We start from the raw sequence: 27,840 nt of genomic DNA, 5'->3' as shown, positions 1-27,840 counted from the left end.
ATTCCTATTCCTAATTTGGATCTTACTCAAAATCTACAAATTTGCCCCTATAACTGCCAGCATCGTGAGCTTCATTTGACTGGAGCTGAACGCTATACGTGACATCACACTCCCTTCGTCCACTTTTTTATACTGTCTATGGTCTTGATGCTAAACCTGTACTTTACTCTAATGTACTTTTGCAATCACATTTGTTTTGTCAGATTTTGTCAAAGTGGTATTGTCTCTGCGTTTTGGGAATGTGACAGTCACAGAGAGGGACTTCTCGATCTTTGACTGTCAAGCAGTGAAGCAACTGTCTGGGAGCATGCCGTGAGTGTTTTTATCCCATGTTTGTTTGTTATCTGTGCAAGACTTTTAGTAATAATTTTGTGATAATACAGTGGTCCTGGTTTCATTTGGATAATACTGAATTTTGCCCCCCTTGCAGCTGTCGAGGGTGTGTCCTGAGCCGCTGGGGCTGTAATTGGTGCGTTCATCAGCACACGTGCACACACAAACCCACTTGCGAAGAGGGGGTCATCATTTATAACCAGCATGTAAGTACCTCATCAGCCTTAGTAATAAAAAACAAACAAAAAAAATTACATAATGACTACTATAACATGCCTTGGTGTTAGATAAACAACAAAAACTGCCTGGAATGTTCCATAGTGTGACATTAAACAACTTTACCTCACATTTATTCAATTACAGGTGGTTTTATAGCTCAAAAATACCTAGAAAAACAATAAGTCTGACTTTGAGTGGAGCTGCTTCTCCACAGATCTGACCTATAACTTGGTAGATTTCCAAGATAGAGAGGTTTAATGCCATACTGTATAACATTTCAGACGAAGCAATAATTTCCACCACCAGAAAAATTACACAATGCACCTTTTAAGAAACCATTCCCCATGCAATAATGCTAATATATATATTAATACAAATGCAGATTGTAAATGTTTTCAGTAGACACATATAAATCAAATACAGATGTGCTTATTCTTTTTGTTTGTAATATACAGTTTTATTGCACAAATATTAAAGAACCAAATCATGATTTTACAATGTACATTGAAATATGAACCATGCATAAATAGGATGTCATTGCCCCTCATTTAGTTTAGATCCCATGGCTTTACCATAACCAAATGCTACAACAACATGTATTGTGTATTTTTGTTATTTGTGCTTTATTTGTTCATTTTTAGTTAGTTGTGTCCCATTTGCTCCTAATCTCTCCCATTGTCGCTTCACCTCCAGTTCAAACTCCCTACATCTCCTCCCCCCACTTCCAAAGCCCTGGAGATCATCACCACAGACCTGACGCCCACATCAACAGTTGCCGTGACGACCACCACAGCTCCTATTACTACCGCTCGGGTGCCCCCTACCACCACCTTACCCCTAACCACCACCACCCCCCTTACAACTACTACAAGTACTACAACTCCTGTCACCACTACTGCTGTTACTACTACTACTACTACTACTACTACTACTACTACTACTGCTACACCAGAGACTACTGCCAGCCCCTTCACCACAGCACCTAGCACCCAGGCTAGTATTGCCCTTCCCCCCACCATACCTACACCAGAGGGTCACGCTGAAGCGGCACCCACCCCCACAAATGACAGTCCAGGTTTGGTCCCAGTTACCCAGGCTGATGGTCAAAGTGGAGAATTGGACCAAGTCATGCCTTTGATGATCCCCCATATGGAACCAGATACAGTGTCCCAGGAAATGCTCTCAGAAGACACGCCTATTACCCAAGATGTTTCTGGACCACCTACCCTTGATCCGAATAGTTTTCCTCTACCCACACCTTTCCTTATGGGCGCTGACGCTGACTCTGACTCTAATGAATTCCAAACAAGCAACCCTCCTCCACCTCCTAACCCCCCAACTGAAGGCCCCGAGGTGCTGGTGTGGTCGAAAGAAAAAGAAGAACCAGAAGACCAAATTAAACAGGTTGAAAACGACACTGCTACATTTTCAGCTGGGACTGTCCTGTCAGGAGATGGAGAGATGGAGCATGCCCCACCACCCCCCTCCCCTCTTCTCCAGGACTCTGACTCTGAGCTGGACTATCAGTATGACCAAGATGAGGGCTTTCTCCCTGTAAGTTCACACCCATTATCATGCCTCCCTCACTGTTCCAAATGTATTCACCTATGCACTTTTACTTTGTTAGTATACATTAATAGAGGTACTGTATGCAGTGTATGTAACCCAAAAAATTATCAGATTTAAGTCCTTGAAATGACTTATGCAGGGTGGAGGGGCAGTAGCCAGTATTGTTTTATATATTCTATGGAAAATTAATTTTTTTTAATCTAAAGAAAATCTACAGATCATTCAATGTGCCCTGAACACTTTTTAAGCCTCAATAATTAAACTTTAATAATTAAAAAAATAATAAAATTAAACCAACACATCAAATATTGCACACAAAAACAGAATTTATAAAAGTTATTTTGTCTAGCCCCACCATATGAATGAAAGCACAGAATATACCGTAGTGTACTTGGTTGTATTGTAATTTGCTGTTATGTTACAGGGAGATGAGGGCTCCTATGTTAGCTGGGGGGCCTCTGCATGCCCATGTGTCGAGAAGATCCAGGGCTCCTCACTGCTGCCAGTCAGTGTTAAGAGGAAGATTACACTTTTGGCACACAATCTGCACCTCTATCAGGTAAAATTTGCTACATTACATGTACAGATATGTTTTATTATGAAGGTAATGAGCTATTATGTTGCAGTACTTAATGTGAATGCCATATAGGTACAGTGCAATGGGACAACTTTTTACCCCATACTATTTTGGGACAGTGATAAACAGCTAACATTGTTTCTCACTCATACTTTCTCAAACATTTACATTTACATTTACCCAATTTGCTTTTTAATTTTTTATGATTTCTATAGTGACCTTTCTGCTTTTTTTGTTTTAAGGATAAATCAAAGTAGTGTATATTATCCCTGCATAGACCTGTCATGATACTTACTATATTGACTTATCATTCAGTACATCAATTAAATTATTTTTAGAAGTAAATATTCATTTATCATGGGTACTTCTTTGTTGTACTTGTGTGGAACCTTTTGCCTTTTGTCTTTTTAGTCTTTTTATTCAGTCTGTAGCGGAATAAATAATTTCTATGAATTGTTAAGCATTTCATTTATGTATAGAATTATTTTTTTAGGGTTATTCTGTCAAGGGCAGTCAGTATTATTGTTTATCATCTATATTTTCTTTAGCGATATATCATACTTCATAATTTGTTATTGTGAATGGCGTATCACAGCATATTGTGATTTTTATATGTGTGCAGGACCCTGAGCTGGATTATGAGTGTGTGCTGGTAATCGAGGGTCAAACCGTGGTGGTAGATGCCTATGTAGAAATGGATGACATAAATCCATCCAACTTTGATATCACCTGTCAGCTGCATGAGGTAGATTGTTTATAAGGCTATTGTCCAATTTATGTATTGCTCTTTCCACTCTCCTGGTGTAACAATGTATAATGAGATTTAAATGGGAAGAGAGTATGAAAAGTAGGGATCCAATGATATGGGGAATCCTTGTGTGTAAATATTGTATTGATATAATCCACTATGTGTTTGTCAGTATGAATACTCAGCCCAGTTGGAGGAGTATAATGCCATGGTTTATGTGAAAAGGAGAGATACATTTCATGTGGACAGTACTCCAGATCTATACGGTAAGTGCATAGTGTTTATTTGGCCAAACCTCTACTAAAGATACTAGAAACAATTCTGTAGTGTCAACTTCTAATGCATAACATAAGCACCTGCAGCAGCAAAGGCCCAGCTTCCTATGTGTTCTAACAATAAGTATAGGGGATAATCTTTGAACACACTTTTTTTTTTCATGTTAACTTAAATTTTGTAAAACACATGTATGTATGTAAAATGAATAAATCTAACTGTAATTTCATGCTCTGCTTAGTGACACTGTACAACTGCTCGGTGGGGCGCTCAGACTGCAGCCGTTGCCACACTGCGGATCAGAAGTACGGCTGTGTGTGGTGTGGGGGGGCTCAGGCCAGCTGTATGTACTCCGACACTTGCAGCCACCTCGTAGAGAAGACCTGTCCCGCACCAGTCATACACTCAGTAAGAATTCATTCTCCTGTGGAATCAAATGGAACAAAACAGATCCTTAATAATACATTGCCTGTTAGATTGAACCTTTGTCCGGCCTGTTGGAGGGAGGAACCATGGTAACTATAACTGGCTCTAACCTGGGACAGAAGCCTGAAGACATTCTCCACTCTGTGTCTGTGGCTGAGGTTCCCTGCACGGTCATCCCGAGTCTCTATGAAGTCTCCTCCAGGTACACAGCACAAAAATGTGACAGTCAATATTGGGATTTGATGTGAAATCCTGTGTGTCGCAGCGTCATAACTGGTCACATAATGAATTAGTAATAAACCTCACAGTAATAACATAATAATTGTATGTGGTCAGGATTGTTTGCAAAACCAGGGCCAGTGGTGGACCGACTGCTGGCCATGTGTCTGTCACTGTGAGTGGAGGGGAGTTCGGCCTTTCCAGCCAAATGTTCAGTTATCAGGTAACACTTGTTCTACACATATCACTGTGTATTGAAAATAGCATAATTAAATTATATTTATGTTCTATTCAGGATCCTTTTGTCATGGGTGTGTCACCTGTTAGGGGCCCTAAGGCTGGAGGAACCGTTCTCAATGTTACCGGCCTAAACTTGCTAACAGGACGTCCAGCAGACCTCAACATTACTGTTGGAAGAGTGCCCTGTAAAATGTAAGTTTTCTGTGACCTACTGTTTTTACTTATGTTCATTTCTACTTTTACTTAAATGATTTCCTCATCTGGACCCTGTGCCCCAGAGTGTCTGAGGTGCACATGTCCAGTGTACAGTGTGAGACAGGCCCCAGTAAAGAGATCGGAGAACATCGGCTCACTTTGCATTATGGCCACAGCCAGCGCCACCTTCATTCAACCAAGTACCTCTATAGCCCCAATCCCAACGTCACCCATGCCTCACCAGCCAACAGCTTCATGGGGTAAGAATGCTGATCTACAAATTCCACATCTTTATTCTTCCTTTATATTACTAAACTAAAAGCATACAGTAATGCATCATTAAGAAAGAGTTTAGGAATGATTATAACTGTCTTGTAAATGTACTTTTTTTTTTTTCACAGCGGTGGCCGGCTGATTTATGTGTATGGATACAACCTGGATGTGGTGCAAAGGCCCCGGATGGTGGTCACCATCTCTCTGCTGGAAACCCCAGTCACCCAGACTAAAGCTAAGAGCCGTAGAAGGAGAAGTGGGCGAAAAAGCAGAAGTGAACCTGATTTCAAACAGGTCTGTGGACTTGGCAAAATTAGTTTTTTGTTTATGTTGTGTCACAGTTTGACAGATTTATTTATTTGTTTTGTGTCTTCAGTTTGTGGGCTCCTGTGAGGTGAACTCCTCCTCTCTCATCCTGTGCCATTCTCCTGTGGTGGACCCCACTGTGCAAGGTTCAGAGGTCAAAGTAGAGTTTCAGTTTGATAACCTCAGTTTTGACTTCAGCACTCTGAACAGCCAGCCTTTTAGCTATGAGCCCAACCCCATTCTGCAGCCCCTCAATCAGCAGGACCCACTGAAGGTCTACCGCTACAATCCGGGCAGCTTTATCCAACTGGAGGTTTGAATCAAGACCCTTTCAGAACAGCTTTTTTACTCACCATTACTCAAATTTAAAGTATTTTTTTTTGTCGGTTACGCAGGGTGAGAACCTGGACCTGGCCATGACCAAAGATGAGGTGTTGGTGCAGGTGGGGGAGGGAGTTTGTGCAGTGAAGACTTTAACCAAAAACCACCTGTACTGTGAGCCTCCTCCTCAGCAGCCCTCGCCTGCCGCCAATGGAAACAAAAGAGAGGGTTCTGACAGCCTACCTGAGTTCATAGTCAGTCCCCAATCATCTATTTGTCATTGCTTTAAGAATTTAGTGTAATGTCAGATGTGCATTTCAGGTAAGAATGGGAAACCTGAATTTCGCCCTGGGCAAAGTGCAGTATGACAACCCCAGTTTGGCCACTTTCCCTTTGGAAGCCCAGATTGGAGTGGGAGTGGGAGCTTCGATTGTTGCTTTAATCGTCCTCATTATTGTTCTCATCTACAGGTAACTTTAATACATTTTTGTAATTTAATAATTTTCACACAAAATGTAAAAATGTAAAACTTACCCATTGCTCAAATGTCTTACTTCAGGAGGAAGAGTAAACAGGCTCTGAGGGACTATAAAAAAGTCCAGATACAACTGGAGAACCTAGAGACTAGTGTGAGAGATCGCTGCAAGAAGGAGTTCACAGGTAAAACACAAAATAACATATAAATAAATATAAGTATATATATGTAGCTGTATCTTCAAATCATCTAATATTCCTCTGACTCCTTCCAGACTTGATGACAGAAATGATGGATATGTCGAGTGATCTGGTGGGGTCAGGCATCCCTTTCCTTGACTACCGCATGTACGCAGAACGCATTTTCTTCCCTGGCCACCGGGAGTCCCCGCTGCGACGGGACTTGGATGTTCAGGAGAGTCGACGACAGACTGTGGAGCAGGGTCTGGTGCAGCTGTCCAATCTCCTCAACAGCAAACTCTTCCTCACCAAGGTATTCAGTAGCATTTAAAATGACATTTGAGTTTACCCATTCCTTACTTTTTAAATATCACATAAATATCAGATGCAATTTTAAAGTCCTAACTACTGATACATTTGCCGAGAGATTTACATTCTTTAATGCATGTTTTTTTTGTATTCGTAGTTCATCCACACTCTTGAAAGCCAGCGCACGTTTTCGCCTAGAGATCGGGCTTATGTGGCCTCTCTGCTGACAGTGTCCCTGCATGGCAAACTGGAGTACTTCACAGACATCCTGAAAACCCTTCTGAATGATCTGGTGGAGCAATATGTGGCCAAGAACCCAAAACTGATGCTCCGGAGGTCAGCAAATACTTAAAACAGGAATTAATTGAGTTTTATTTGAATTGAATCATTGATTTCTACTGTTTTATTTCTACAGGACAGAGACTGTAGTGGAAAAACTGCTAACCAACTGGATGTCAATTTGTCTTTATACTTTCCTTAGGGTGAGTCTGAGAATATGAGATATTCAAAGTCCTACTTAGTCAAAATGCATAGGAAACCACACTTGGTGCATAGATAAGGCCAAACATCACTGCTGTACTCGCTTGTGCTACATCTCTGGAGATAAACTTGCAGTCTTTGAACAACATTCTTCCCCAGCTTAACTGTAACTGTAACTGTTTAAAAAAAAAAAAAAAAAAAAAAAAAAAAGCTTTGTACACTGGTCCCGTTAGAGATGTTTGATGTTTGATTCACACATACACAAACACAGACATTTCTGTTCAATAATCTAATCAGCATATTTTATAGCTCCTTGAAGCCCCCTCCTTTCACCCTCTGCTCTTCATTGCACAGGATTCAGCAGGAGAACCATTATACATGCTGTTCAGGGCCATAAAGCACCAGGTGGATAAAGGCCCAGTGGACGCCGTGACAGGAAAGGCCAAATACACTCTTAATGACAACCGGTTGCTAAGAGAAGATGTTGAATACAAAACTGTGGTATGTTCTTGTTAATTTTATGCGTTTATCTGCTATGGTGGCCCAAGCTGATTCCTGTATACTCTTCTGCAGACTCTAAATGTGCTGGTACAGGGCAGTGGGCTCAGTGACAGCCAGCCCCTGACCTCCAAAGTGCTGGACTGTGACACCATCACCCAGGTCAAAGAGAAGATCCTGGACCAAGTCTTTAAGGGCACATCCTTCTCACATCGCCCTCATGCTGATTCTCTGGATTTAGGTATGAAGCATCAGTAGGGGTGGTCTGACAGAAATAAAGTATTTTTCATTATTATCCCTCACAACAATGCCGATATTGACTAAAATGAAAATCTCTATATTTCTTTGTTATATCTTGATAACATTATTGAAAATATATTTTTGCAGTGCTCCAGGAACGTGCTTCAAATGTGTATAGTTATTTTTTTGTTTTAATTCATTAATTTATGTCGTGCCAGATCACCAAGGCATATTTCTAGTTTGTTCACTGACAATGGCAATAAAGCTTTTTTGATTAAAAAAGCAAAAATACCACTTTACCCTTTTTTGATTACACTACCTGTTTTTATTTGTAAAAAAAATATTATTGAGTCAATGATTTTTGCATTTTAACACTCAAGCATTAAAATTTGCAAACTACAGAAAATATTTTTTGTGTCTAACCAGAGTGGCGATCAGGAGTAGCCGGGCACCTGATCTTGTCAGACGAGGACCTGACCTCAGTGGTGCAAGGCAGCTGGAAACGCCTTAACACTTTGCAGCACTATAAAGTCAGTACCAGCCGTCTGGAGAGATCCTAAACCATAAACAAATGCAGTTTATGATGTTATTGACAGATTGTTGCTCTGCAGGTCCCAGATGGGGCAACTGTCGCTCTTATACCTCGACACACCAAGCACATCCATCATGACAACCATGAATACGTAGCTGGAGAGAGTGAGTGTTAACTTGGACTTCACTGGTATCTTGTCTCATCTTTCTGCCGGAACTTATGTGTATTTTTCTAATGTCTTTCCATTTCTCTACTAATCCAGTGTGTAAGGCCTGCTTACCAGTAGACTTATGATTTTGACTGCTGAGAAATGATCATTTTTGATGCTGGATCTCACAAATACAAATTCTCACAATACAGAAACTCCTATGCTGGAGGATGCAGATGAAGGAGGAGTGAGATTGTGGCACCTGGTTAAAGCCAGTGAGGAGCCAGAGCTTCCCAAACACCGCAGAGGGAGCATGAGGGAGAGAGAGAGAGCCAAAGCTATCCCAGAGATCTACCTTACCAGACTACTGTCCATGAAGGTAAACTGTCTGCATAAAACCAGGAAAATATGATCATGCACAGTAAGTTAAGAGATGGGGCCAGTGAGAGACTAGTCCTGATCAGTGCCAAAGCCTCTTATAACCTGGATGGACTATGCAACGACAAAACACTAACGTTAAAACGTGTGTCTTTCTTTAGGGAACATTGCAGAAGTTTGTGGATGATCTATTCATGGTGATCCTCAGTACCAGTCGCCCAGTTCCTCTGGCAGTCAAGTATTTTTTTGACCTCTTGGATGATCAAGCAGGGCAGCACGGCATCACCGACCCAGAGACTATTCACATCTGGAAGACCAACAGGTGCACAAAAAAATGTACACACAATGCACACACACAAAAAATGCGCACACACAAAAGCACTGTTCAATGAAGGCTCTTCTTAGCAAAAAAGCTTTAAAAACTTTACGAACATACAGTAACTTAAACCTGCTTTTGTGTGTGTGTGTGTGTGTGTGTTTTTGTTGTTGTTCTCCTTTATTGTCCCTTCTATTTTTTCATGTCTGCTCTATGTTTCCAGCCTTCCTCTGCGTTTCTGGATCAACATTGTGAAAAACCCTCAGTTCATTTTTGATGTCCAGGCTTCAGATCATGTGGATGCTGTGCTTTCAGTCATTGCTCAGACATTCATGGATTCTTGTACGATAGCTGAGCACAAACTGGGAAGGGTAAGATGTTTAAATCACATGTCATTTAGGGCTGTAGTTGAGTAAAGAAATTCTTGGTTCATTATAATGTAAAATGTTGACTAGTACAAATTTTGGTCAACTAGGATCCTCGACCGATTAATCGACTAAAGGACTACAGCCCTCATATGAATAATCATTTGTTAACAGACTTTATCTCAGTGGTGTGTTTTTTGGTATTTTTATTTGATTGTATATAGGATTCTCCCATTAACAAACTGCTGTATGCCAGAGACATTCCTCGTTACAAGCAGATGGTTGAAAGGTATCTTCCACTTTTAAAATGCATTGCCTAAAATGTATTCATTAGAATGCATATTTTCTGAATGCACTTCTCCTTTGTCAATCTACACAGGTACTACGCTGACATCAGGCAGACAATCTCAGCCAGTGACCAGGAGATGAACTCTGCTCTTGCTGAATTATCGAGGGTTAGTCCTCTGCAGTCACATTTTATTTTACTCTTAATGCTGTGAATAAGCAAACCATCTGACTGTGCTGTTTCAGAACTACTCTGGAGAGCTAAACTACCTGGTGGCACTGCATGAACTCTACAAGTATATCAATAAATACTACGACCAGGTAATAATTTCATTATTGTGCCAAGAAAACAAATGCAAAATGTAAAAAATAATTATTATATATATATAAAATTGTAAATATGCTGAAGGAATTACCCTGTGGTGCCAAATGTTTGTAAAATGAATATTGTTCCTGACAGATAAAATTTGTATATGGTTATTTTACGCATGTAGAGTATGTTAGATACTGTACCATGGGCTACCCATAGGCTTTATTAGATAGTGATGCGTAGAATGGAGAGAGAGAGGGAGGATAGACTTTTGGCAAATGATCAGGGTTGGTAGCCAAATACCAGTCCCTTATTTTTTATGTTTTGTTGCTCTCTTCAGATCATAACAGCACTTGAGGAGGACACCACAGCCCAGAAAATGCAGCTGGGATACAGACTCCAGCAGATTGCTGCTGCAGTAGAGAATAAAGTGACAGACTTGTGACAGAAACACCTCACTGTTCTCTGCTGAAGGAGATGGACTCTTGCGGGATGGGAGTATCAACGCTGAACAGGACAATGTTCAGTGGACAGGCCAAGTAATGGACCCTGACTAAGAAGTGGATGTGCAAAGTGCTTTTCTCAGCAACATTTCATAGATAGTGAGTCTTCCAACTGTTGCCTTACTGCAGTCTACTGTGTACAATGTTTGGGAACCCTAAAACCCAAATCTTTTGGTCCATGTAGTACATGCCCAGGTTTCTCTATATTTTGTTTTTAAAAGCAGAAATGTATTATTTGCACTTGTTAAAAATACTGAATGCCCCAAATTCTCAAGACAAAATTGGAGCAACCTGTGTTTTCAGGTTTGTTCAGTTGCAGTTACAGCAGTGAATGTGAATGCATTTCTGGCTACCAGTGGTGGAAATGGGACGCATAATACCATAATAAAGTACAATTACAGTAACAAAGAAAGTACTTCAAATCTATTAAGAAGTCAAATGAGGCGATCTTGATAAAAAACTGTGCAAATTTTACCAAAGCGACTGAACTGAATTAAGTTTTCTTTGTTGCTCAGTGCTAGGTCTTGAACTAAAAACAGACAGGATGCCATTATGAACGTACAGATATTGCTCTCAAATGTAGTAATGTAAAAGTGAAAAGTATCCAGTGTAAATAATTTATTTCAGAAAAGATTGTACCTAAGGAAAGTACTTTTTGCTTCTTTACTTTCCACCACTGCTGGCTACTAATGTATATTTTATGGAAATGGCAACTTTTAAAACTAAAATAACGCAATTTTAAAATTATCATTATGTCTTATTTTGAAGTTAATGTCTTCCCATGTAATTCTGTTAATGTCTATGCAGCCCTCTACCTCAGCCTCATGCTGCATCATTTTTTGCAACAGTTAAATACATTATTAATTCATTCAGCAATATATTGATCAGTTTTAACTAGCAATACATCTGCACAGAAAAATGACCTGTCCTTTTGAATGGTTGGCATTTTTAAAAAGTAAGCCAAAATCCCAGTGACAACTGCCAAGTTGTTTTTTTTTTTTTTGTATTTAACATTCCTTTTAACAAATATATTTAATGAAATAGGGCATTTTTGTAGGATTTAGGGCTGCTCTGTATTTGAAAATATTGTAATATGGCTGTTAAGTACTACAATATTGATATTATTTTGATATTTTAATATACTTTTAACACACAACTTCAGTTACAACAAAAAGTACATGCCTTACATTACTAGTCAAACTTGGTCAGAATAAAAAAAAGATGACACAAAACCAAGACTAAATCAAGGCAAATTTTGGGCTATGGAAAATTTGCCTTTTAACAGTTTTTGTATAATAAAGTACATTTCTGTCAGTACTTTGGTACACTTGCAAAATAATTTGTTTTGTGAAATTGACCTAATGTAAATGACAAATGAACAAAGCCGAGGTGTATAGTGATAAGACACTGCAATCAGAGCCTTTGTGGCAAGCCACTGAAGTCATCATTATGTATGCCAACAGTTTATGTATCCAACAGACTTTGCACTAACATTTTGCATGTGGTGTTATGCTTCATCATTAGGCTTTATAATGGCACCCAGTTTATAGGCTGTATGTAAGGAACTGAGGGACACTAAACTGCTGTATGGCTGGATACTATCACAGGCTCCCAGAAACAGCTACTGTATATGGATGTGTATTTTCTGTTTATATTGTATATAGTGATTTCAGATGAAACTGTAGTGATTTAACATAAGAGAATGTTATTCTCACACATTGTGATGGAATAAAGTATTCTAAGTATTGCATTGAGTGATTTATCACTAGGCCAGAAAGTTTTTTTCTATTAGTAGACAAACATTACAATCAATGTGATAGCCTATCCTATATTGTAGTTTTGGTTAATGTCTTTACGTTTAAGCAGAAATACACATAGGCTCTAATTTGGGAATTATGAGTTTGCATTGAATCTCAGTATTATATTGAGATAACTCAACGAGAAAAGAACTGAAATGTTTAGACACCAGAGGGCGCAATTGACCTAAAAATAAATGTTGCTTGTGAACCTTACGTCTACTCTACTTTTGTGTGGAGCCAATCGATATCAAGTAGGCCTAAACCCATTGGCTTTTCTTTGACCTATTTATGCCATTTTCCATTATGTGTAGGCCTTCATGTGAAAAGTCCACACATCTACGGATTTGTTTGATTGGGTACGGCCTCCTACCGCAGAGGTGAGCCGCTTATTCAACAATAGAAAATTCTAGATCGTGATCGTCAAACGGCTGAAATCGTAGCATATGCAGACACGCTGGGCCACACAACAGTCTCTCACTTAGCTCCTTCGTACCAAACTAAATCAGAATGTTTATCGTCGAGAATAAAATTAAGAAAGTTGATCAAATATTGACGATTGATCATTTTGACGTGATTTTAAACATTTCAATACATGCTACATTACAGTGACACTTGGTCTTTTTGTATCCATTAAATAAGAAACATCCTCCCAGAAAATGCATGTAACATTTAAAGAGGGGCCACCATAAAGAAAAGAAACCCCACAGGGACCTCATGACCCTGTTCTTTTTACTCATGAATGTGTTCGAACTTCAAACACGCAATCCTCGGTAATATTCACCCAAACAAAAGCATAATTCCAATAGATTGTTAAGATTATTCCAAATTTATAAAATATCCGGGGAGATTAGTTCCAAATTCCGTCTGAGGTTCTTTACAACTTCTCAACACCAACTATCCCAAATGTCGACGGCTCGTAATGGTGCGGACTTTTCACTGCCCTCCTCAGCACACATCCCGCCCAATGACGGAAAACGAAATCGATCGACGTTTTGATTGGTCGATATATGTGTACAAAGTGACTGACACGTTGTTGTCCAATTAGTTTTCAGATTCTGTGTCACGTAACCAACAAGCCCCTTCTCGGTCGCATGGGAAACCCCGCGTACAGGTTGTGTGTCATTTTCGCAGGGACTGGAGCTCGAGCCCGGTGAGGAGGGGGATGGGCGCTTCTGCAAACGTACGGACCTTCACAGAATCAGAGTGCATTAGATACAGCAGCACATACCTCATTATAAATACCTATTATAAATATTATATCAACTAAAATAAATGGATCTACCTTGCAGGGATCTACTGGACAGACTTAATGGATGACCTTTACTTTGCGTGGATATTGAATTTAACTTTACGCCAATGCGTGGAAACAGTGAGAAGTTTGTTTGTGATCCAGAGAGAGGGAGCTACTTTTAACGGCAGACATACGGGAGACTCCGAGGCCTTGTCACAGGCCTAGTGGGCTGCTTCATGTTGGGATATCACAAAGGCTTTCCATTGTACTGGATTTTTTCCCACATACAAGATTTTGGAATGTCCCTTTAGGTGAGTATGCGGGACACAGTAATGAAACGTTATCAACAGCCACAATACGTTCAGATTAAACAAACACGGAGCATGTTTCAGTCGAACCATCATCGCTCCTGAGCTAACGAGTATAGCTAACAAGGCTAACTGAGCTAGTTAGCCCAATACTTGGCGTCCACTTTACTTGATTAAAACACTGAGCCTGCTTAAAATAAGCATAATTACAGAACTCACATTATGAAAAAGCATTTTGTATGCTGTCTGTGTTAAAATCAGGTGAATCAAGACAGATAGCTTGTAGAAGATGATAGAAAAAGCATGTGTATTTACTACATAATTCGTTTTTCAAAACAGTGCTATCGTTGCTTTTTTGTGCACTTGTGATTAAAGGTAACTATTTCGTGGAAGAAAAATCGTTATCGTAACGTGGGATTGTTTTCGGACCTGTTACACTTTGACATTATTTTGTTTTACCTATGAAAGCATAAGGGTTGGTTTTGTTTTATTTTCAGCACGTTCAAGAAGATTGATTCACGTTCAAAAGATTATCTTGCACAGCCTGGACCGATAAATCCATGTTTTTGCGTTTGGTTCAGTCATTTAACCGTTAATTGCAAACTTTTTCTGACCCTTCATGCCATTATACTGAACCACAGACTCTATGTTCTAAACATACCTGATAGATCTCCTTGGGTAATGAACTGAGGTTCCGTCCATTTTTGGGATACGTGATTGTGTATTTATTTTCGCAATGAACATTAAGATTAAGAATTTCAGACATTTTTCCATTAGCTTCCTCCAAAATGTACACATAAAACAGGACTAGACTCATGTTCGAACGGTGCTCTTTCTAGTCTCTGTGGCATACTGCCACGCATTTTATCTCGACAAAGTTGAAGCCCCACACCAGTAATGACACTTCATGGAAACACACTAGTTACATTTAATGACTGATTTTTCATAATACGTCTTCATGTACATCAACATAATTGTGTGTATATCCTTAAATGTTTTGAGTGTTGGCTGTTTTAAAATGTAAGTAATGTTGTAGACGTCATTGACATAATGCTCCAAGTCCATCTAAATTACTGAAGTAGCTTCAGGTTAGACATTGTGTATCTGTTTTGGAGTGAAACTGGCAAATAAAAAGCACTTGTGTTTGGTGGTGACTTGCTGTTTTTCACCTCCCCCACTTCCCAACCCCCAGCCTCGATGGCGGTTCACAGAACTGGCTGGTATTTTAGACGGGGACTGTTTCCTTTTTTAGCTTTCACATTATATTGGAGCGCCTATGTGTTTTACACTGTTGATTTAGACGTATATCAATTCATTTAGCCCACCATACAACATTTGTGTTGACTTCAGTGAATTTCTGCAATGTAAATCGATGATAACGTTGAAAACTCGCAGTTGTTGCGTTTTTAAATTGGCTACTAGCAAAAAGCAAACCCATTATCGTGTGAGTGAACGCTTCTCAAAACCAAATAGACGTACATACAAATGGGGGCCAATTTTTATACAACGTACTTCTTGCGAGGTCAAATATTTTGGAAGCACAAGACTCATGGCTGCCCTAAACGTAGCCTACCTGCGTTTGTTTCTACGCACAGCTACACCACGTAATAATGTATCCGTGTTTTGTGGAGTCACTGGACCGGTGGACTGCTAATATAATCTGGAATACACACTCACGCAAAATGTACGTGTATTAGGACATTCTGTAATAACAAAATATACACAGGTCTACTATTATTTTAGCTGGATCGATATATTTGCCACTGGAGCTATATATGCAATTATTTGTTGGGTCTGCATTGGTGTTCTCGAATAAGAGTGTCTAGAGGTCTATTGCATTAGCCACAACACTACCAGATAATACACAAAGTGTAGTAGTTGTTACAATCTGTCAAATAGCCGACTTGCAGATTAGGTGATAGGAGTTGTCTTATTTTATATGTATGCCAGTTAATGTTGATAGTGAGTTGTTGACGTGCTGTTCTTGAGAGTGCATATAAGGTCAGAAAAGCAAATGGTTTTGAAATGCATGAAAGAATTGGAATATAAATGATTTGTGGCTACTGCACCAATCCCCCAATACAAATGTGTTTTCCTGCCTGTATATTTCTGAAGTCTCCCCTCTGCTGTCCTGGTAGTGTGTGCTTTTCCATCTTGCACAACAGGGTTGAAAACAAGTGGCCATGACGCCTGCTTGTTGCAGCTCTTCTATTGGTGGAGGAGAACTGGAGCTGGTCCAATGGACCGCCAGTGTTTCCCTGGCTCTTGTGGGAGTGTTGTTGCAGAGGCCTTCTTTGCTGTATTCTGTTAGTAGTACCAAGAAAAGGCAATGGTGCTTATAATACAGAATCAGTTGAAAGGAGTGAATACACAATCAGACATGCTTTTCTCACTATGCTCATAAGTGATATTTGTGGGAACATGTTCTGTTTTCTAAACCCACTGAGCCATCCACTAAACCATTTCAAGCTGATACACATGTGGTCCTCTCATAAATTGTACTTCAGTAACAGTCAAGTCTATGTGTTAGTTCATGGCCCTTAAATTGCTAAACAGATAAAAAATAATCAGACAGTTTTAACATATTCGTAGCAGCAGTGCTGTTGCTATGGCACCGAATGTTTGCACTGCCTGCAAATGCATGTTCCTTTTTTGTTCTGAGCCACATATTATACAATTTACTAGTGATTTTAATCCAAAATGTTTTTAGTACTGATTTACAAGTACAAAATTATGTTGTGAAAACATGCAAGATAGCTGACGCTTGACTTCAATAACTACATAGCCTGGGCGTGAATTCTGAAGCTTACTTTAAACACAAGCAAGAAAAGACCACAAATAGTAGTAATAATTGACATTATTTATCACTTGTATTTCTTCTTGATTATAACTAATGGCAGAGGACTGACTTAACTAACCAAGACACAGAAAAAAATTATAGGGCGAGTTTCATATTTTGGTCAATTGAGCTTTTTAAGCAAATCAAGTGGACTATTATAGGCTTGTTCAAGATGAACTGAACTGCACTTGGATGATCTGTGAGTTTGCAGTGTCCACAGAGGAAGTAGAAAAATGCCTGAAAAATGCCATAGATGGTGTGTGGAGGACACACACCAGGGAGAGGGACTGATAGTGATTAAAGAATAGACTGCTTCTAATAAGGCCTTACACACTATCTGTGGTCATGAGTCAAAAAGCCATATTAATCATCTATGGAGTTTTATATTGTTCATTTTTCCAGATCCAAAGTAAATTGCTACTTTGAGGAATGAAAGGGGAGACTGCATTCAAAACAGAACATCTATGTAATAGCTACATTTAATCCTGATGAACTGCACTGGGCTGGTCTTGTTTAAATGTAAGGCCTGGGACACACTGGCAATGGATTTTGCCCCATGCACTCATCAAAGATGCATAATTCTTTTAAAGCATTCATTGAAAATGAGCGAAAAGTGCAGCACATTAGGTGTTAGGGGTACGAAGGGCCAGGCAGTTTCTACTGTTTGAAGCTGCATCACCACACAGATTATAATACTGAAAATGTTTTCTCTTATGTGCAAAATGTACTTGTGGAAGTATAATCCAGGCCTCACCAGCATTATCATAATGTTATTGGGATACATAGACGTGAATGGAATCAATCCTATTTACTTTTTAAATGTACGCATTTAATGGTTTTGTTGTACAACTGACTTTAGTGTAACACATTTCTATAATTGTTAACAGTCTGAGTAGAACCATGGATTTATAGATTCAAAATTACTGAAAACATAGTGTCTGCCATCATGTGATGTTTTTATTTTCTCACATGTTCATGTGCTCTATGGACTGACCCCAGTGCGCACAAGATGTTCTGTTTACTGTTAACTACACTTTTGGGTCGGTTTTGTTCACATGCGCAGAGCTTCGTTCACCCCAAACACGCACCATGAGCCACTTGAGAGGCCATCAGATGATCGCTGAACTTATTTTCATAGCCATAGACTTCTGGCACTATGCATGGTGGTCTTGTTCTTTCACCTGTGCTTTCACCATTTATCCAGATCCAAAGTAGATTGCTGCTTTAAAGAATGAGTGATGCGTGCTGGTAATGGGGGAGGAAAAGGTGACAAGGCTTCCCTGCGTTGACAGAGGCAGAGAGAAGCGCTGCTGATATTAAGATGAACATTTACTTGTCAGATGAATGTGGCAAACAGCAACCCCCTTTTTTTTTTTTTTTTTTTACCCAAATCCACTTTAGCTGTCACCACGGACTGTTTGGTCGACTGCGTTCACACCACACTCTACCTTGTGTTTCAAGGGCTCTTGGAGCGGCCGTTTAATGTGGTGTAGAATGGGACTGTTGGGTTTGCACTGTCCCAAGCGCTGCTCTTGGAGCAAATGCCCTTTTCCTGTCAACCTAACTATTGGCAGCCTTAGTTGATGACACCCACCTCCATGTTTAAACAGCTTCACCACTGAGGAGCACTGAGCTATACACATCAGTCCTGCTATAGCTGCCACTATGGATGTCACAATTTAACATTTCAGTGTTACAATTAATAAGAATAACCATTGTGATTTTATGATTATTGCACAGTTACGGTATAACATTGTGCAAGAGTGAAATCTTGACCTTTGTTTCCCCTAACATTGGCAGAGCTGTGTCGTAACACTAATATTGTCTAATAGATCGTGATTTGTTTAAATGTGACAACCATAAATGATAATATAAAAAACTATTTATGTTTTGGTGTACTTTGATAAATATAGCTTTAACTGAAATTCATTATTTTGCTTCTAAAATTCTCAGACATTTGACTTAAGTCAACTTGAGTTAATTGTGATTAACTGACTAAATTCACCCTAAATTAAACTGGAAGCTGTTTAGAGGAACTGTGTGTACTGTGCTCCCTTACAGTTGGAGTATGCTTGAAAAAATGTATTACAATCACAGCTGAACCTGGGTTGCCAGTGCTTAAACTTGCATATAAAGGACACATACAAGTTTTGACCAGTCTCAATATATGACTGCATATAGCGCAGAGGCTACACAGGCATGATTCATGATTGGTTGCAGGTGCTGGGGGTTTAGGCAGTGAGGATGCAGGAGTCATTTTAGGCTTAAACCAAATGTTGGATTTCAGCATTTTAACTATGAGCCCAAATGAAAGACTTCTAATTTGAGATTGGGTAATATGGTATTTTTGAGTAATAATTGTAAGTATGAACTGGCATATAGAGAATTGCTTTTGCCTTGACACTTGACACATTTCTAAATCGAAAACAATATACTGTATCTAAAAAAAAAAAAAAAAGATTAATTGTTTTCTAATTATGCTTTATCAAATAAAGTTTTCTTATTAGAATTGAGACTTTGTAATGATGCTCTGCACGTCTGGTACCTCTTAGTTTTATTGTGATGTTGAATAGGTTGAATTATTATTACAAACTTGTTTTTATCCTGCCGTGTTTTTTGTCCTGCCTAGGAGCAGTGAGAGAGCGTGAGAAAACACTGCTGGGTTGGCTCCATGGTTCGGTCACATGATGCAGTGAATGAGTCACCGAAAATAGGTTTAGAGTGCAGTTAGTGCCCCCTAGTGGTGTTCTTATGAACTGCTGGGGCCAAAACAAAAAGTAAAACAAAAAGTAAAACTTTAAAACTGGTTGTTAGGAATAACCTGTTACTTCCAGTTCCTTCTACATTTAAGATTTTATAATGTGTTATCTTTATCACCAAAGGAGATTTAGTCTATTAGTACTGATTCTGAACCTTGCTTTCCAGTTATTCATTAATTAATACTGTCAGCCCTACAAAGGAAAAATGCTTTATCTGTGCTAGGCCTGGGTGGTATGACAAAGAAATTAATGACATTTTTTCTGATTTTTTTCCTTATTATCTATCACAATTTCCAATTAAATATGTTTCAAATTCCAGTTTTCCAATTTCCAATTAAATGTGTCTTGTAATTTAAAATAAATAAAAAGGGATTTTAAATATACATTTGCTGATCATAAATATTTAGACTTTCTCCAAAATGTGACATTTTTTCTATCCGTGAATGATGAGTGAAGTGTTTTTAAAATGTCATTTGTGTGTTGTAGGTCCCCAATGCCGGTGGGCCGTGGCGTGCGGCTCGGTGGCACCCACCCTTGGCGTGCTCTGTGGCTGTAGCTGGAACCCTGTGATTCTTAACCTTTTTCCCTCCCCCCTGCCCTTGCTCTACCCCCCCTTCCCCACCCCTTCCTCCCCCCTCATCCCCCTCCCAGAGCGTCGCTGTGCTGGACGTCATGAGCATAGTAATCGCTCTGGGAGTCACTACGCCTGAAACGTCATACTCAGACATGGCTGCTGGATCCGAGTAAGTTCTTAGATTGACCGCTTTTTGCTTGATCATCTTTCAGGTACCAAAATGTGTCAAGTCTTTCAAGTCTCCACGATATTTGTCTCCGCTGCACAAAGTTCAAATGCAATCAATGCAATTCAAATAAAATTCTGATTAGTTCAAACAACAGCTTTTAAATATCTAGAGTCTAGATTCTCTATATTTAGTTATTTTAAATTACATTAATATTATAATCACAATCCTAAATTTATGTTCTTTTTTTATTAAGTAAAAAAGAGGATGTTTTAAACAAGTGCTTTTGGTAATGGACAGTGCAGCAGATACACATTTGCAATGGGGACAAGTGTATTATCCCCTTTTCTTCCTGCTGTTAAAGTTGTAGACTTCTGAGATTCTTAAAAAATAGGAATAATTATATATTCTTTTAATATTTCAGCCCTGAATCAGTAGAAGCAAGTCCTGCAGTGAATGAGAAGAACTACAACCATAGCTGTGGGAGTGCACAGAGTCATGGGTATCGTGGTCTACCCTATGCTGTAAGAATATTTTTTTATATATTTGGACCATGTTCTATTATATACTGTGAAATGTTTTTCATATTAAACAAAACCCGTGTCTCTCTGTTCTTTTGTTTAGATGCAGCAGTCTTCCGTTGTGTGTTGCCAAGATCACAACTATGGTGCGCCTCCGCCCCCCACGCCACCTGCTTCCCCACTGTCCCAAACAATCATTCCCCGCATGGAGCTCAACGGTGTGGTTAGAGCTTCTCGCTATCACAAATCTGCTGAGGACAACTCCGCAGACAGTGACAGCTCCTCTGATGACGAGCTGCCCAACTCAAGCTGGTGTCAATGTAGTCTGACAGCAGACAGTATCCTCATCAAGTGTGACCACTGCAGGTCTGCCACACACTCTTATTTTTGTTCAATAATACAGTCAGCTAAATATATGACTAGAAATAATATTATTACCCATTTCTTATTTTTTTCTGCCCACTTTGCAGGGACCTTGACAGCTGTAAAAGAGGAAAGGGTCACAGAAATCCTGAAAATGTATCTGGTACGTTGTTTTGGTTTATCACTTCTAAAAAAAATAACATTTACAATGTTTAAAATGTAATTTGACAAAAGCATTTGATTTTATGTTAGCGGGAGAAAGCAGTGCTACTGAAAGTGGCGATGAAGAGGTATCCCCTTCAACTGTGTCCTATACAGCCACTCAACATACGCCCACCAGCATTAAACTCACGGTCAACAGAGTCAAACGAAGTAAATCCAAAAAGAGGAAGAAAAGCACAGAGAAGACTCGTGGTGTAGCCAAGGCCAAGAAGGTCAAGGTAAAAATGCTGTAAATGTGACTTACTGTATATAATTATTTATAATTTTCAGCGGTGAGCCAGAAACCTTTTGACCTCATGTTTATCTACTATTTTACTATCATATTCAGGCTTTCAGAGAGGGTTCCAGAAAATCCATGCGAATGAAGGTACGGTAAAGAAAAAAATGTGGGAATTTTAGAGCATTTCTGCAGTGTAGTTACAGGTGCAATGTACCTTGCAGAACTCAACAACAGATGCTAGTGTGCTGGATGAAAACACTTCAGAGGGGTGGGAGAGCAAAATCCGCAAGTGGACAGACCAATATGAGGAAGCTCTGGCCAATCAGTATAGCGCAGATGTGCAGTCACTCCTTCAGCACCACAGTGGCAGCTCCAGAGACTCTCAGTCCCCCTCCTCATCACAAACAAGTCCAGCAGAGTTCATAGACACTATAAACCGGACCGCACTCTCCTGTAACAACACAGTCCTCGGCTCACAAATGCAGGTACGTGTCACCAAAGCAGTACAGACTAGTTTGCAAGCCATGGCACATTGCAAGTTTTTTTGTTATGTTTAATACCATAGTTGGTCTTCATGTGCTTCAGAGCTTGGATTGTGTTGTCACACCTATAGCCTAATGAAGATAAACTAATGAAGATGTTCTGCTGCTGAACTGCCCTCCCCCTAGCTCTATTTCTTTTCGTCCTCCAGCCTGACCGTTCTTTTTTTTGGTGACTTGCCTTTTGGGTTTTCGCAAACTTGTCACGAAGATTACGCCAGACTTTTCTACATTGATTTTTGTCCGAGTCTAAAATGTCTGCAATATCCCTCCATGAATTTCTTGTCATTTGGCTGTCTTTATAGTCATTGAGCATCATATTGTATAGATGTTTGTATATTCTCACCATTTCCGTCAGCTGTGACTCGAAACCATCAAGTTTTTTTCTTGTTCTGCACTGGCAAGGAAACAGATAAACCATGCCCACATAAATAACCAATCAGAGCGAAGATGTCAGAGAGCACTGCTGAACTACCAAACAAAGTTCTGCTAAGCTGAGGTGCTGAGAACAAACTGCAAGAACTGCAGAACAGGAACCGGCCAGCCCGGGGTGCAAGAGCAAAGTTCTTTTTGTTTTTATGAAATATGAATAGGCCTTAAGTATTCTGGTGGAATGCATCCCTTACTTGTCTGTCATGGATTTACTTTTAAAATGATTTTTTTCATAGCTGCAGTTGGGACGTGTTACTCGTGTGCAAAAACACAGGAAGATTTTACGAGCGGCCAAGACTTTGGAGCCTGATACCCTAATTATTGAGTATCGGGGGAAAGTCATGCTCAAACAACAATTTGAAGTCAATGGTCACTTCTTCAAAAAGTAAGATTACCAGTATTCAGTTTAATTGTATTAGAAATGATCTTTTATTCATGCCTGTTGTTATGTTTTAGACCCTATCCATTTGTGCTCTTCTACTCAAAGTACAATGATGTAGAGATGTGTGTTGATGCACGTACATTTGGGAATGATGCCCGATTTATCAGGAGGTCTTGCACACCCAATGCTGAAGTAAGATACATGTAACAATAAGATTTAGTTTTTAATGTTTTAGATTTGAGTCAACAGTGCCATGTGTTCTGTTTTCAGGTTCGACATATGATTGCTGAGGGTATGATTCACCTGTGCATCTACGCTGTTAGTCAAATCACTAAGGATTCTGAGGTCACCATTGGGTTCGACTTTGAATTTAGTAGTTGGTTAGTATTTTGAACATTTAATTCTAATAAATAAATATAAATCATTATCATTACGTGTTATAGGGGTCTTCATCAGGGCTTAATACAAAAGCAAACTGGATACATGGGTGATTATTCACAGTAAATTGTATTAATATATATTATATTTAATAAAAAAAAGTTTACTATGCACCACCAGCTAATGTTATATGGTGCGCTCAACCTGTGAAACTAACTGTATGAATACAGTAATGAGATAATGAGTAATAACTTGCAGTGTTTTGTGTCTTGCAGTAATTACAAAGTGGACTGTGCTTGCCATAAGGGGAATGAGAACTGCCCAGTACAGAAACACAACCTAAACCCCACAGATAACCTGGTGAGTCCTCCGTCACTTTTACCTCCCACACCTCTGATTGGAGCAGAAACCAGAAGGAGAAAGGCCCGAAGGAAAGAGCAAGAGGGCTCAAGTGGTGATATTAACCAGTCTCTAGACCAGCACCCGGAGGCCAAAGACGCACAAGGAGCCAGTGATGCTGAGGTAATGACTGACTACAGCTTTTTATTGGGAATTGTTTAAACTTAATATGTAAGGGTGCTTACACATAAGCTCTGTGGTATGGGCCCAATGTGCACAAAATTTAGTTCAGTTTAATTGGTGGAGCTCTTGATCACACACACCAAATACATTCAACCCAAACATGTGAGTTCAACTGATTACAGATTGTTTTTTAACAACTGGTTTCATGCAAAGTTCAGTGAACATGCATGCTTTTCTAGTGGTACAGGGTCGTAGTGGTCCTTTTGTCCACTCTTGACTAAATTTGAACCTAGGTCATAACAGACTGATGCACTGGAACGGCTCTCACATCATGGCGAATATTTGAATCTGATTGGTCAAAGCGTCACAACAATGGAACAGAAAGCAAAATACACTTAAGAGAAAAGCACAAACATCTTTCCCATCCTCAAATATACAAAGCTCTTCCCTCTGTGTGTTTTTCATAAACAAAATAGTCCGTATTTCCACTACTGAGCTGGAATACGTCCATCTGTAATGTTTGTGATTTGTGTAGATGACTGGTGGCCAGGGCCTAACAGCTGGAACTGGGTCAGATGGATTTTGTTAGAGAAATGTCTTTGTGAACTCACAAATTATCGCAAGATTTCATGTTGCCCGCCAGGCCTTACAAATTCACCATGTGGGTGGTTCTTGCTGGAGATTGCAATGAAATGCTCGTAGCAGCACACAGTGTGCAGATGATGGCCATACCTCCAAGTCAAAGCCTGATCTATTCTGATCTTAGAAGCCTAATGCGCTATTATTACTATTATTATAAGTACAAGAGGAGTTGTGTTTCGCACTAATAGTAGTAGTAGTGGTTGGCTTGGGGTTAGCTGCTTTTGAGATCTCCTGTTTTGAGTGCGGCTGTTGATTTCACATTGGCCCAAACACACTGCATTCAATTTGAAAGCACTTGTCAACTGCTTGTCAACTGATGTCAACTGATCTGTGAAAAACCCCTAAATCTACATTTTGTTTTTTGTGTATTCAAGGAGAAACAATTTGAAGAACTGAAGGCTGAAGAGAAAGACAACGAGCTGTTTGAAAACGGAGTGCCTGGCTCTAGTAATAAAGTATGTCCTTAATAGTTACCTTTTTAAATGTTGGTATTGGTTGAAAGGAAACATCAAAACTATTAGTGTGCGATTTCTTAACTGCACTGTAGAATTTCTTCCCACAGTGACGTGGAGGTGCTAAATTTCGTTGAATTGCCTTGATCTTTATTGTATAACCACCAGTAAGCAATTCACTTGTCAGAGCACCTGGATTGAGAGATGATGATTAAATGTTGTGTGAATGTCATTAGTATCTGATGAGATTGTTGCAATGTCCCATAGTAAAAATACTATAATTACTACTACTATAATTCTGTGTGCGTAGACGCTGAACATTGCAGATAGACGGCGGAGGAAAGCAGGCTTTGCCGAGTTGAAAGAAGAGTGTGTAGAAGCTGATTCTCGGAGTGTGACTGCAGGAAATCCAGCAGCTCCTACCACGGCAGTTGGAATGAGCACACGGCGCACAACCTATGTCACTGTAAGTATTACTGTGACAACTAATTAAATATCAAAGGTTGTTGACAATACAGCAGCTCATCTGATATTTGTCTTAGGACCCAACTCCAACTGATGACAAGACACCTCACAACCTGCCAGTCCCTGCTGTTGCAGCTAAACCTACACGACCTGCAAAGCCCAGGCCCAAAAGTCGAATTTCTCGTTATCGCTCCAGTTCATCACAACGTGCACGTCGTCAGCGCCAGGCTCTGGCTCAACAGGCAGCAGCTGCAGTGGCAGCATCTGGTGCTTTGGCTGATCAGGGTGCTGCTCTAGAAGAGGAGGCATCCCAGGGCCCCTATGGTGCTGAACAGGGGGAAGGGGTTCTAGGTTCAGTTGGCCTTTTTGATGGAGATGGACAAGGTCCAAACTGTATCCACAGAGGGAACTTTCGCTACCCTAAAACCAAGAAGGTGAGGTAGTATTGGATATTGACAGCCTGAATAAGGAATAATGTGGAAATTTTATTGACCCTGTCTACTATTAATCCTCTTCGATTGTTTGTCATTAATAGTTTCTTCTTAACCAAACTAATTTGATTAATATAATTTTTCTTTATATGTTCTCTCTGCAGTACTTGGTTACTGAGTGGCTAAATGACAAAGTGCCTGGAGGTGAGAAGGTGCCCCAGGAGTTGCCAGTTGAGCGTCCTTTGAGGATAACCACAGACCCCACAGTTCTGGCCACCACTTTGAATATGCTGCCAGGCCTGTCTCACACATCCATGATCTGTACCACTCCTCGACACTACATCCGCTTCGGCTCACCCTTTAACCCCGAGAGACGCAGACCCCGTCCACTCCAGATGGATGGCACTTATGGCTGTTACAAGAAGGTGAGTCGCTGATGAATAAAACCAAATGAACCATGTGAAATAATCCGTTAAACTTTTTGTTTCTGTGGCAGAGGTGGATAAAGCAAATGGAAGATGAGAGCTGCTCTGTCAGTGTTGAAGATGGAACAGAATCCACCTTGTCTCAGAAAAGTACGAGTAGCAGGTCAACCCCCAACCCACTGTCCACTGGTCAGTCCCCTATTTATCTGCCACACATCCACTGTTTTTAAGTTAACTTAAGTATTTAAGTTTGCTGAGGTCAATTTTTGTCTTTGTTTCGTTTTTGAATTGCAGAGGTCAATGCCCCAATTAAAAAGCGCAGGTCCAAGTATCTGACTGAATCAACACCAGCAACATCTTCGGAGCATTTACTCCGGCCCTTGTCACCCATCACCCCCCCTCCTCCAGAGGACCCTCCTCATCTTCTGCTCCACACGCCTTGTCTATCCAACGGCCTTCCCTACTCCCCCATGCCCTCACTGCCGACCAGCCGCTGCAACACACCACTGCAGTTTGAGGTACGCGTGAGCATGCACTTATTAAGTTTATCTACCACTACAGCCTATTCAGTCTTTTTTTATTTTTTTATTCTGCAGTTGACAGATTTAGATTCTGTTAATTTTACTTAAATGAAGCTTCAGTAGCCTAACTTTACTTTGTCTCATTAGAACATATCGTCACCGGAGGCATCTCCAGTCCACAGGCCAGAGTCCATATCACCTGAGGTACTTTTCATTACACTCACTAAAATGCCTCTCTGCTTTGTAGGACATCCTGTAAGTTAATTTTCTTTGTGTCTTCTCAGCCCTGTGTGCAAGCAGACTATGATATTTCTCGACCGCAGTTTTTAGAGGTGTCCCTCTCCTCCAGCCTGGAGAGTCCAGCTGCTATGATGTCTGATGAATACTCCCTTCCTGGAGGTGCTGCAGGCCTTGATTCTCAAGGCCCAGCAGTTGGAACTAATTCAGTGAACCAAGCGTCTTGTCTGTCATCGGACCTAAGCAGGGAGCAAACTTTCAAGACAGAATTTAATCTCATTTATACCTGCTCACCCCTCAATGCAAACCTGGGAAATACTGTGCCCACGGAACAGCGGCTCCCTAAAACAGAATGCTTTTCCCCTGTAGAGTCTCTCCATAGCTCTTTAAGTGGGCATGGTCTCATGGGGGACCATGGGTCTATGTCTCCGTATGGGGACACTCTTTATGGGGGAATGTACCCAGACAGTGGCACGCCACCTCACATGAGCAACCCGCCTCAAAAAAAGAAGGCAAGTATTGTACTTTTTTTTTGGTTTGTTTGTGAAGTAAAACAAATACTATTGCAATGAGAATCTCTAATTTAAAGTCATTCACATTGGTCAGATGCTCCAACATCGTATTCTTAGTTTGCATAAATACTTTCTGTTAAGTGTTTGTGTAAAAAATTCTGATGACTTATGTAATGTAATTGT

General features: G+C 40.0%; 2 protein-coding genes across 2 annotated transcripts in view; both read left to right on the top strand.

Moving 5' to 3' along the window:
• The window catches only part of LOC110170168 (plexin-B1-like), a 51,477-nt gene extending 39,010 nt beyond the window's left edge, over window positions 1-12,467 (top strand). Inside the window, 30 exon segments of the mRNA XM_055160576.1 lie at window positions 204-312; window positions 431-539; window positions 1,246-2,106; window positions 2,546-2,680; window positions 3,321-3,443; window positions 3,619-3,712; window positions 3,961-4,127; window positions 4,196-4,347; window positions 4,482-4,587; window positions 4,660-4,796; window positions 4,883-5,059; window positions 5,201-5,366; window positions 5,449-5,691; window positions 5,774-5,953; window positions 6,021-6,169; window positions 6,259-6,359; window positions 6,449-6,666; window positions 6,820-6,998; window positions 7,078-7,144; window positions 7,497-7,643; window positions 7,716-7,881; window positions 8,307-8,410; window positions 8,492-8,576; window positions 8,773-8,939; window positions 9,100-9,260; window positions 9,478-9,625; window positions 9,844-9,908; window positions 9,999-10,074; window positions 10,151-10,225; window positions 10,555-12,467. Of these exon segments, the coding sequence (XP_055016551.1) occupies window positions 204-312; window positions 431-539; window positions 1,246-2,106; window positions 2,546-2,680; window positions 3,321-3,443; window positions 3,619-3,712; window positions 3,961-4,127; window positions 4,196-4,347; window positions 4,482-4,587; window positions 4,660-4,796; window positions 4,883-5,059; window positions 5,201-5,366; window positions 5,449-5,691; window positions 5,774-5,953; window positions 6,021-6,169; window positions 6,259-6,359; window positions 6,449-6,666; window positions 6,820-6,998; window positions 7,078-7,144; window positions 7,497-7,643; window positions 7,716-7,881; window positions 8,307-8,410; window positions 8,492-8,576; window positions 8,773-8,939; window positions 9,100-9,260; window positions 9,478-9,625; window positions 9,844-9,908; window positions 9,999-10,074; window positions 10,151-10,225; window positions 10,555-10,659 (4,772 nt within the window). The 3' untranslated portion in view covers window positions 10,660-12,467.
• Window positions 12,468-13,573: 1,106 nt separating this feature from the next.
• Window positions 13,574-27,834, top strand: LOC110170193 (histone-lysine N-methyltransferase SETD5). The gene is made up of 21 exons (XM_055160577.1): window positions 13,574-13,696; window positions 13,806-14,058; window positions 20,140-20,396; window positions 20,818-20,917; window positions 21,018-21,280; window positions 21,385-21,440; window positions 21,530-21,717; window positions 21,828-21,866; window positions 21,941-22,204; window positions 22,927-23,075; window positions 23,147-23,264; window positions 23,343-23,452; window positions 23,726-23,972; window positions 24,989-25,069; window positions 25,377-25,532; window positions 25,609-25,965; window positions 26,127-26,387; window positions 26,459-26,576; window positions 26,682-26,905; window positions 27,056-27,112; window positions 27,193-27,834. Exons 3-21 carry the CDS (start codon window positions 20,326-20,328, stop codon window positions 27,715-27,717), a joined length of 3,384 nt encoding a protein of 1,127 aa, XP_055016552.1. The 5' UTR covers window positions 13,574-13,696; window positions 13,806-14,058; window positions 20,140-20,325; the 3' UTR covers window positions 27,718-27,834.
• Window positions 27,835-27,840: the final 6 nt, after the last annotated feature.

Source organism: Boleophthalmus pectinirostris, unplaced genomic scaffold, assembly GCF_026225935.1.
Source record: "Boleophthalmus pectinirostris isolate CB_2022bp ecotype Guang Dong unplaced genomic scaffold, ASM2622593v1 HiC_scaffold_3, whole genome shotgun sequence".
Lineage (NCBI taxonomy): Eukaryota > Metazoa > Chordata > Actinopteri > Gobiiformes > Gobiidae > Boleophthalmus > Boleophthalmus pectinirostris.
The sequence above is the reverse complement of the archived record's forward strand: the minus strand, read 5'-3'. Positions and strand labels throughout refer to the sequence as shown.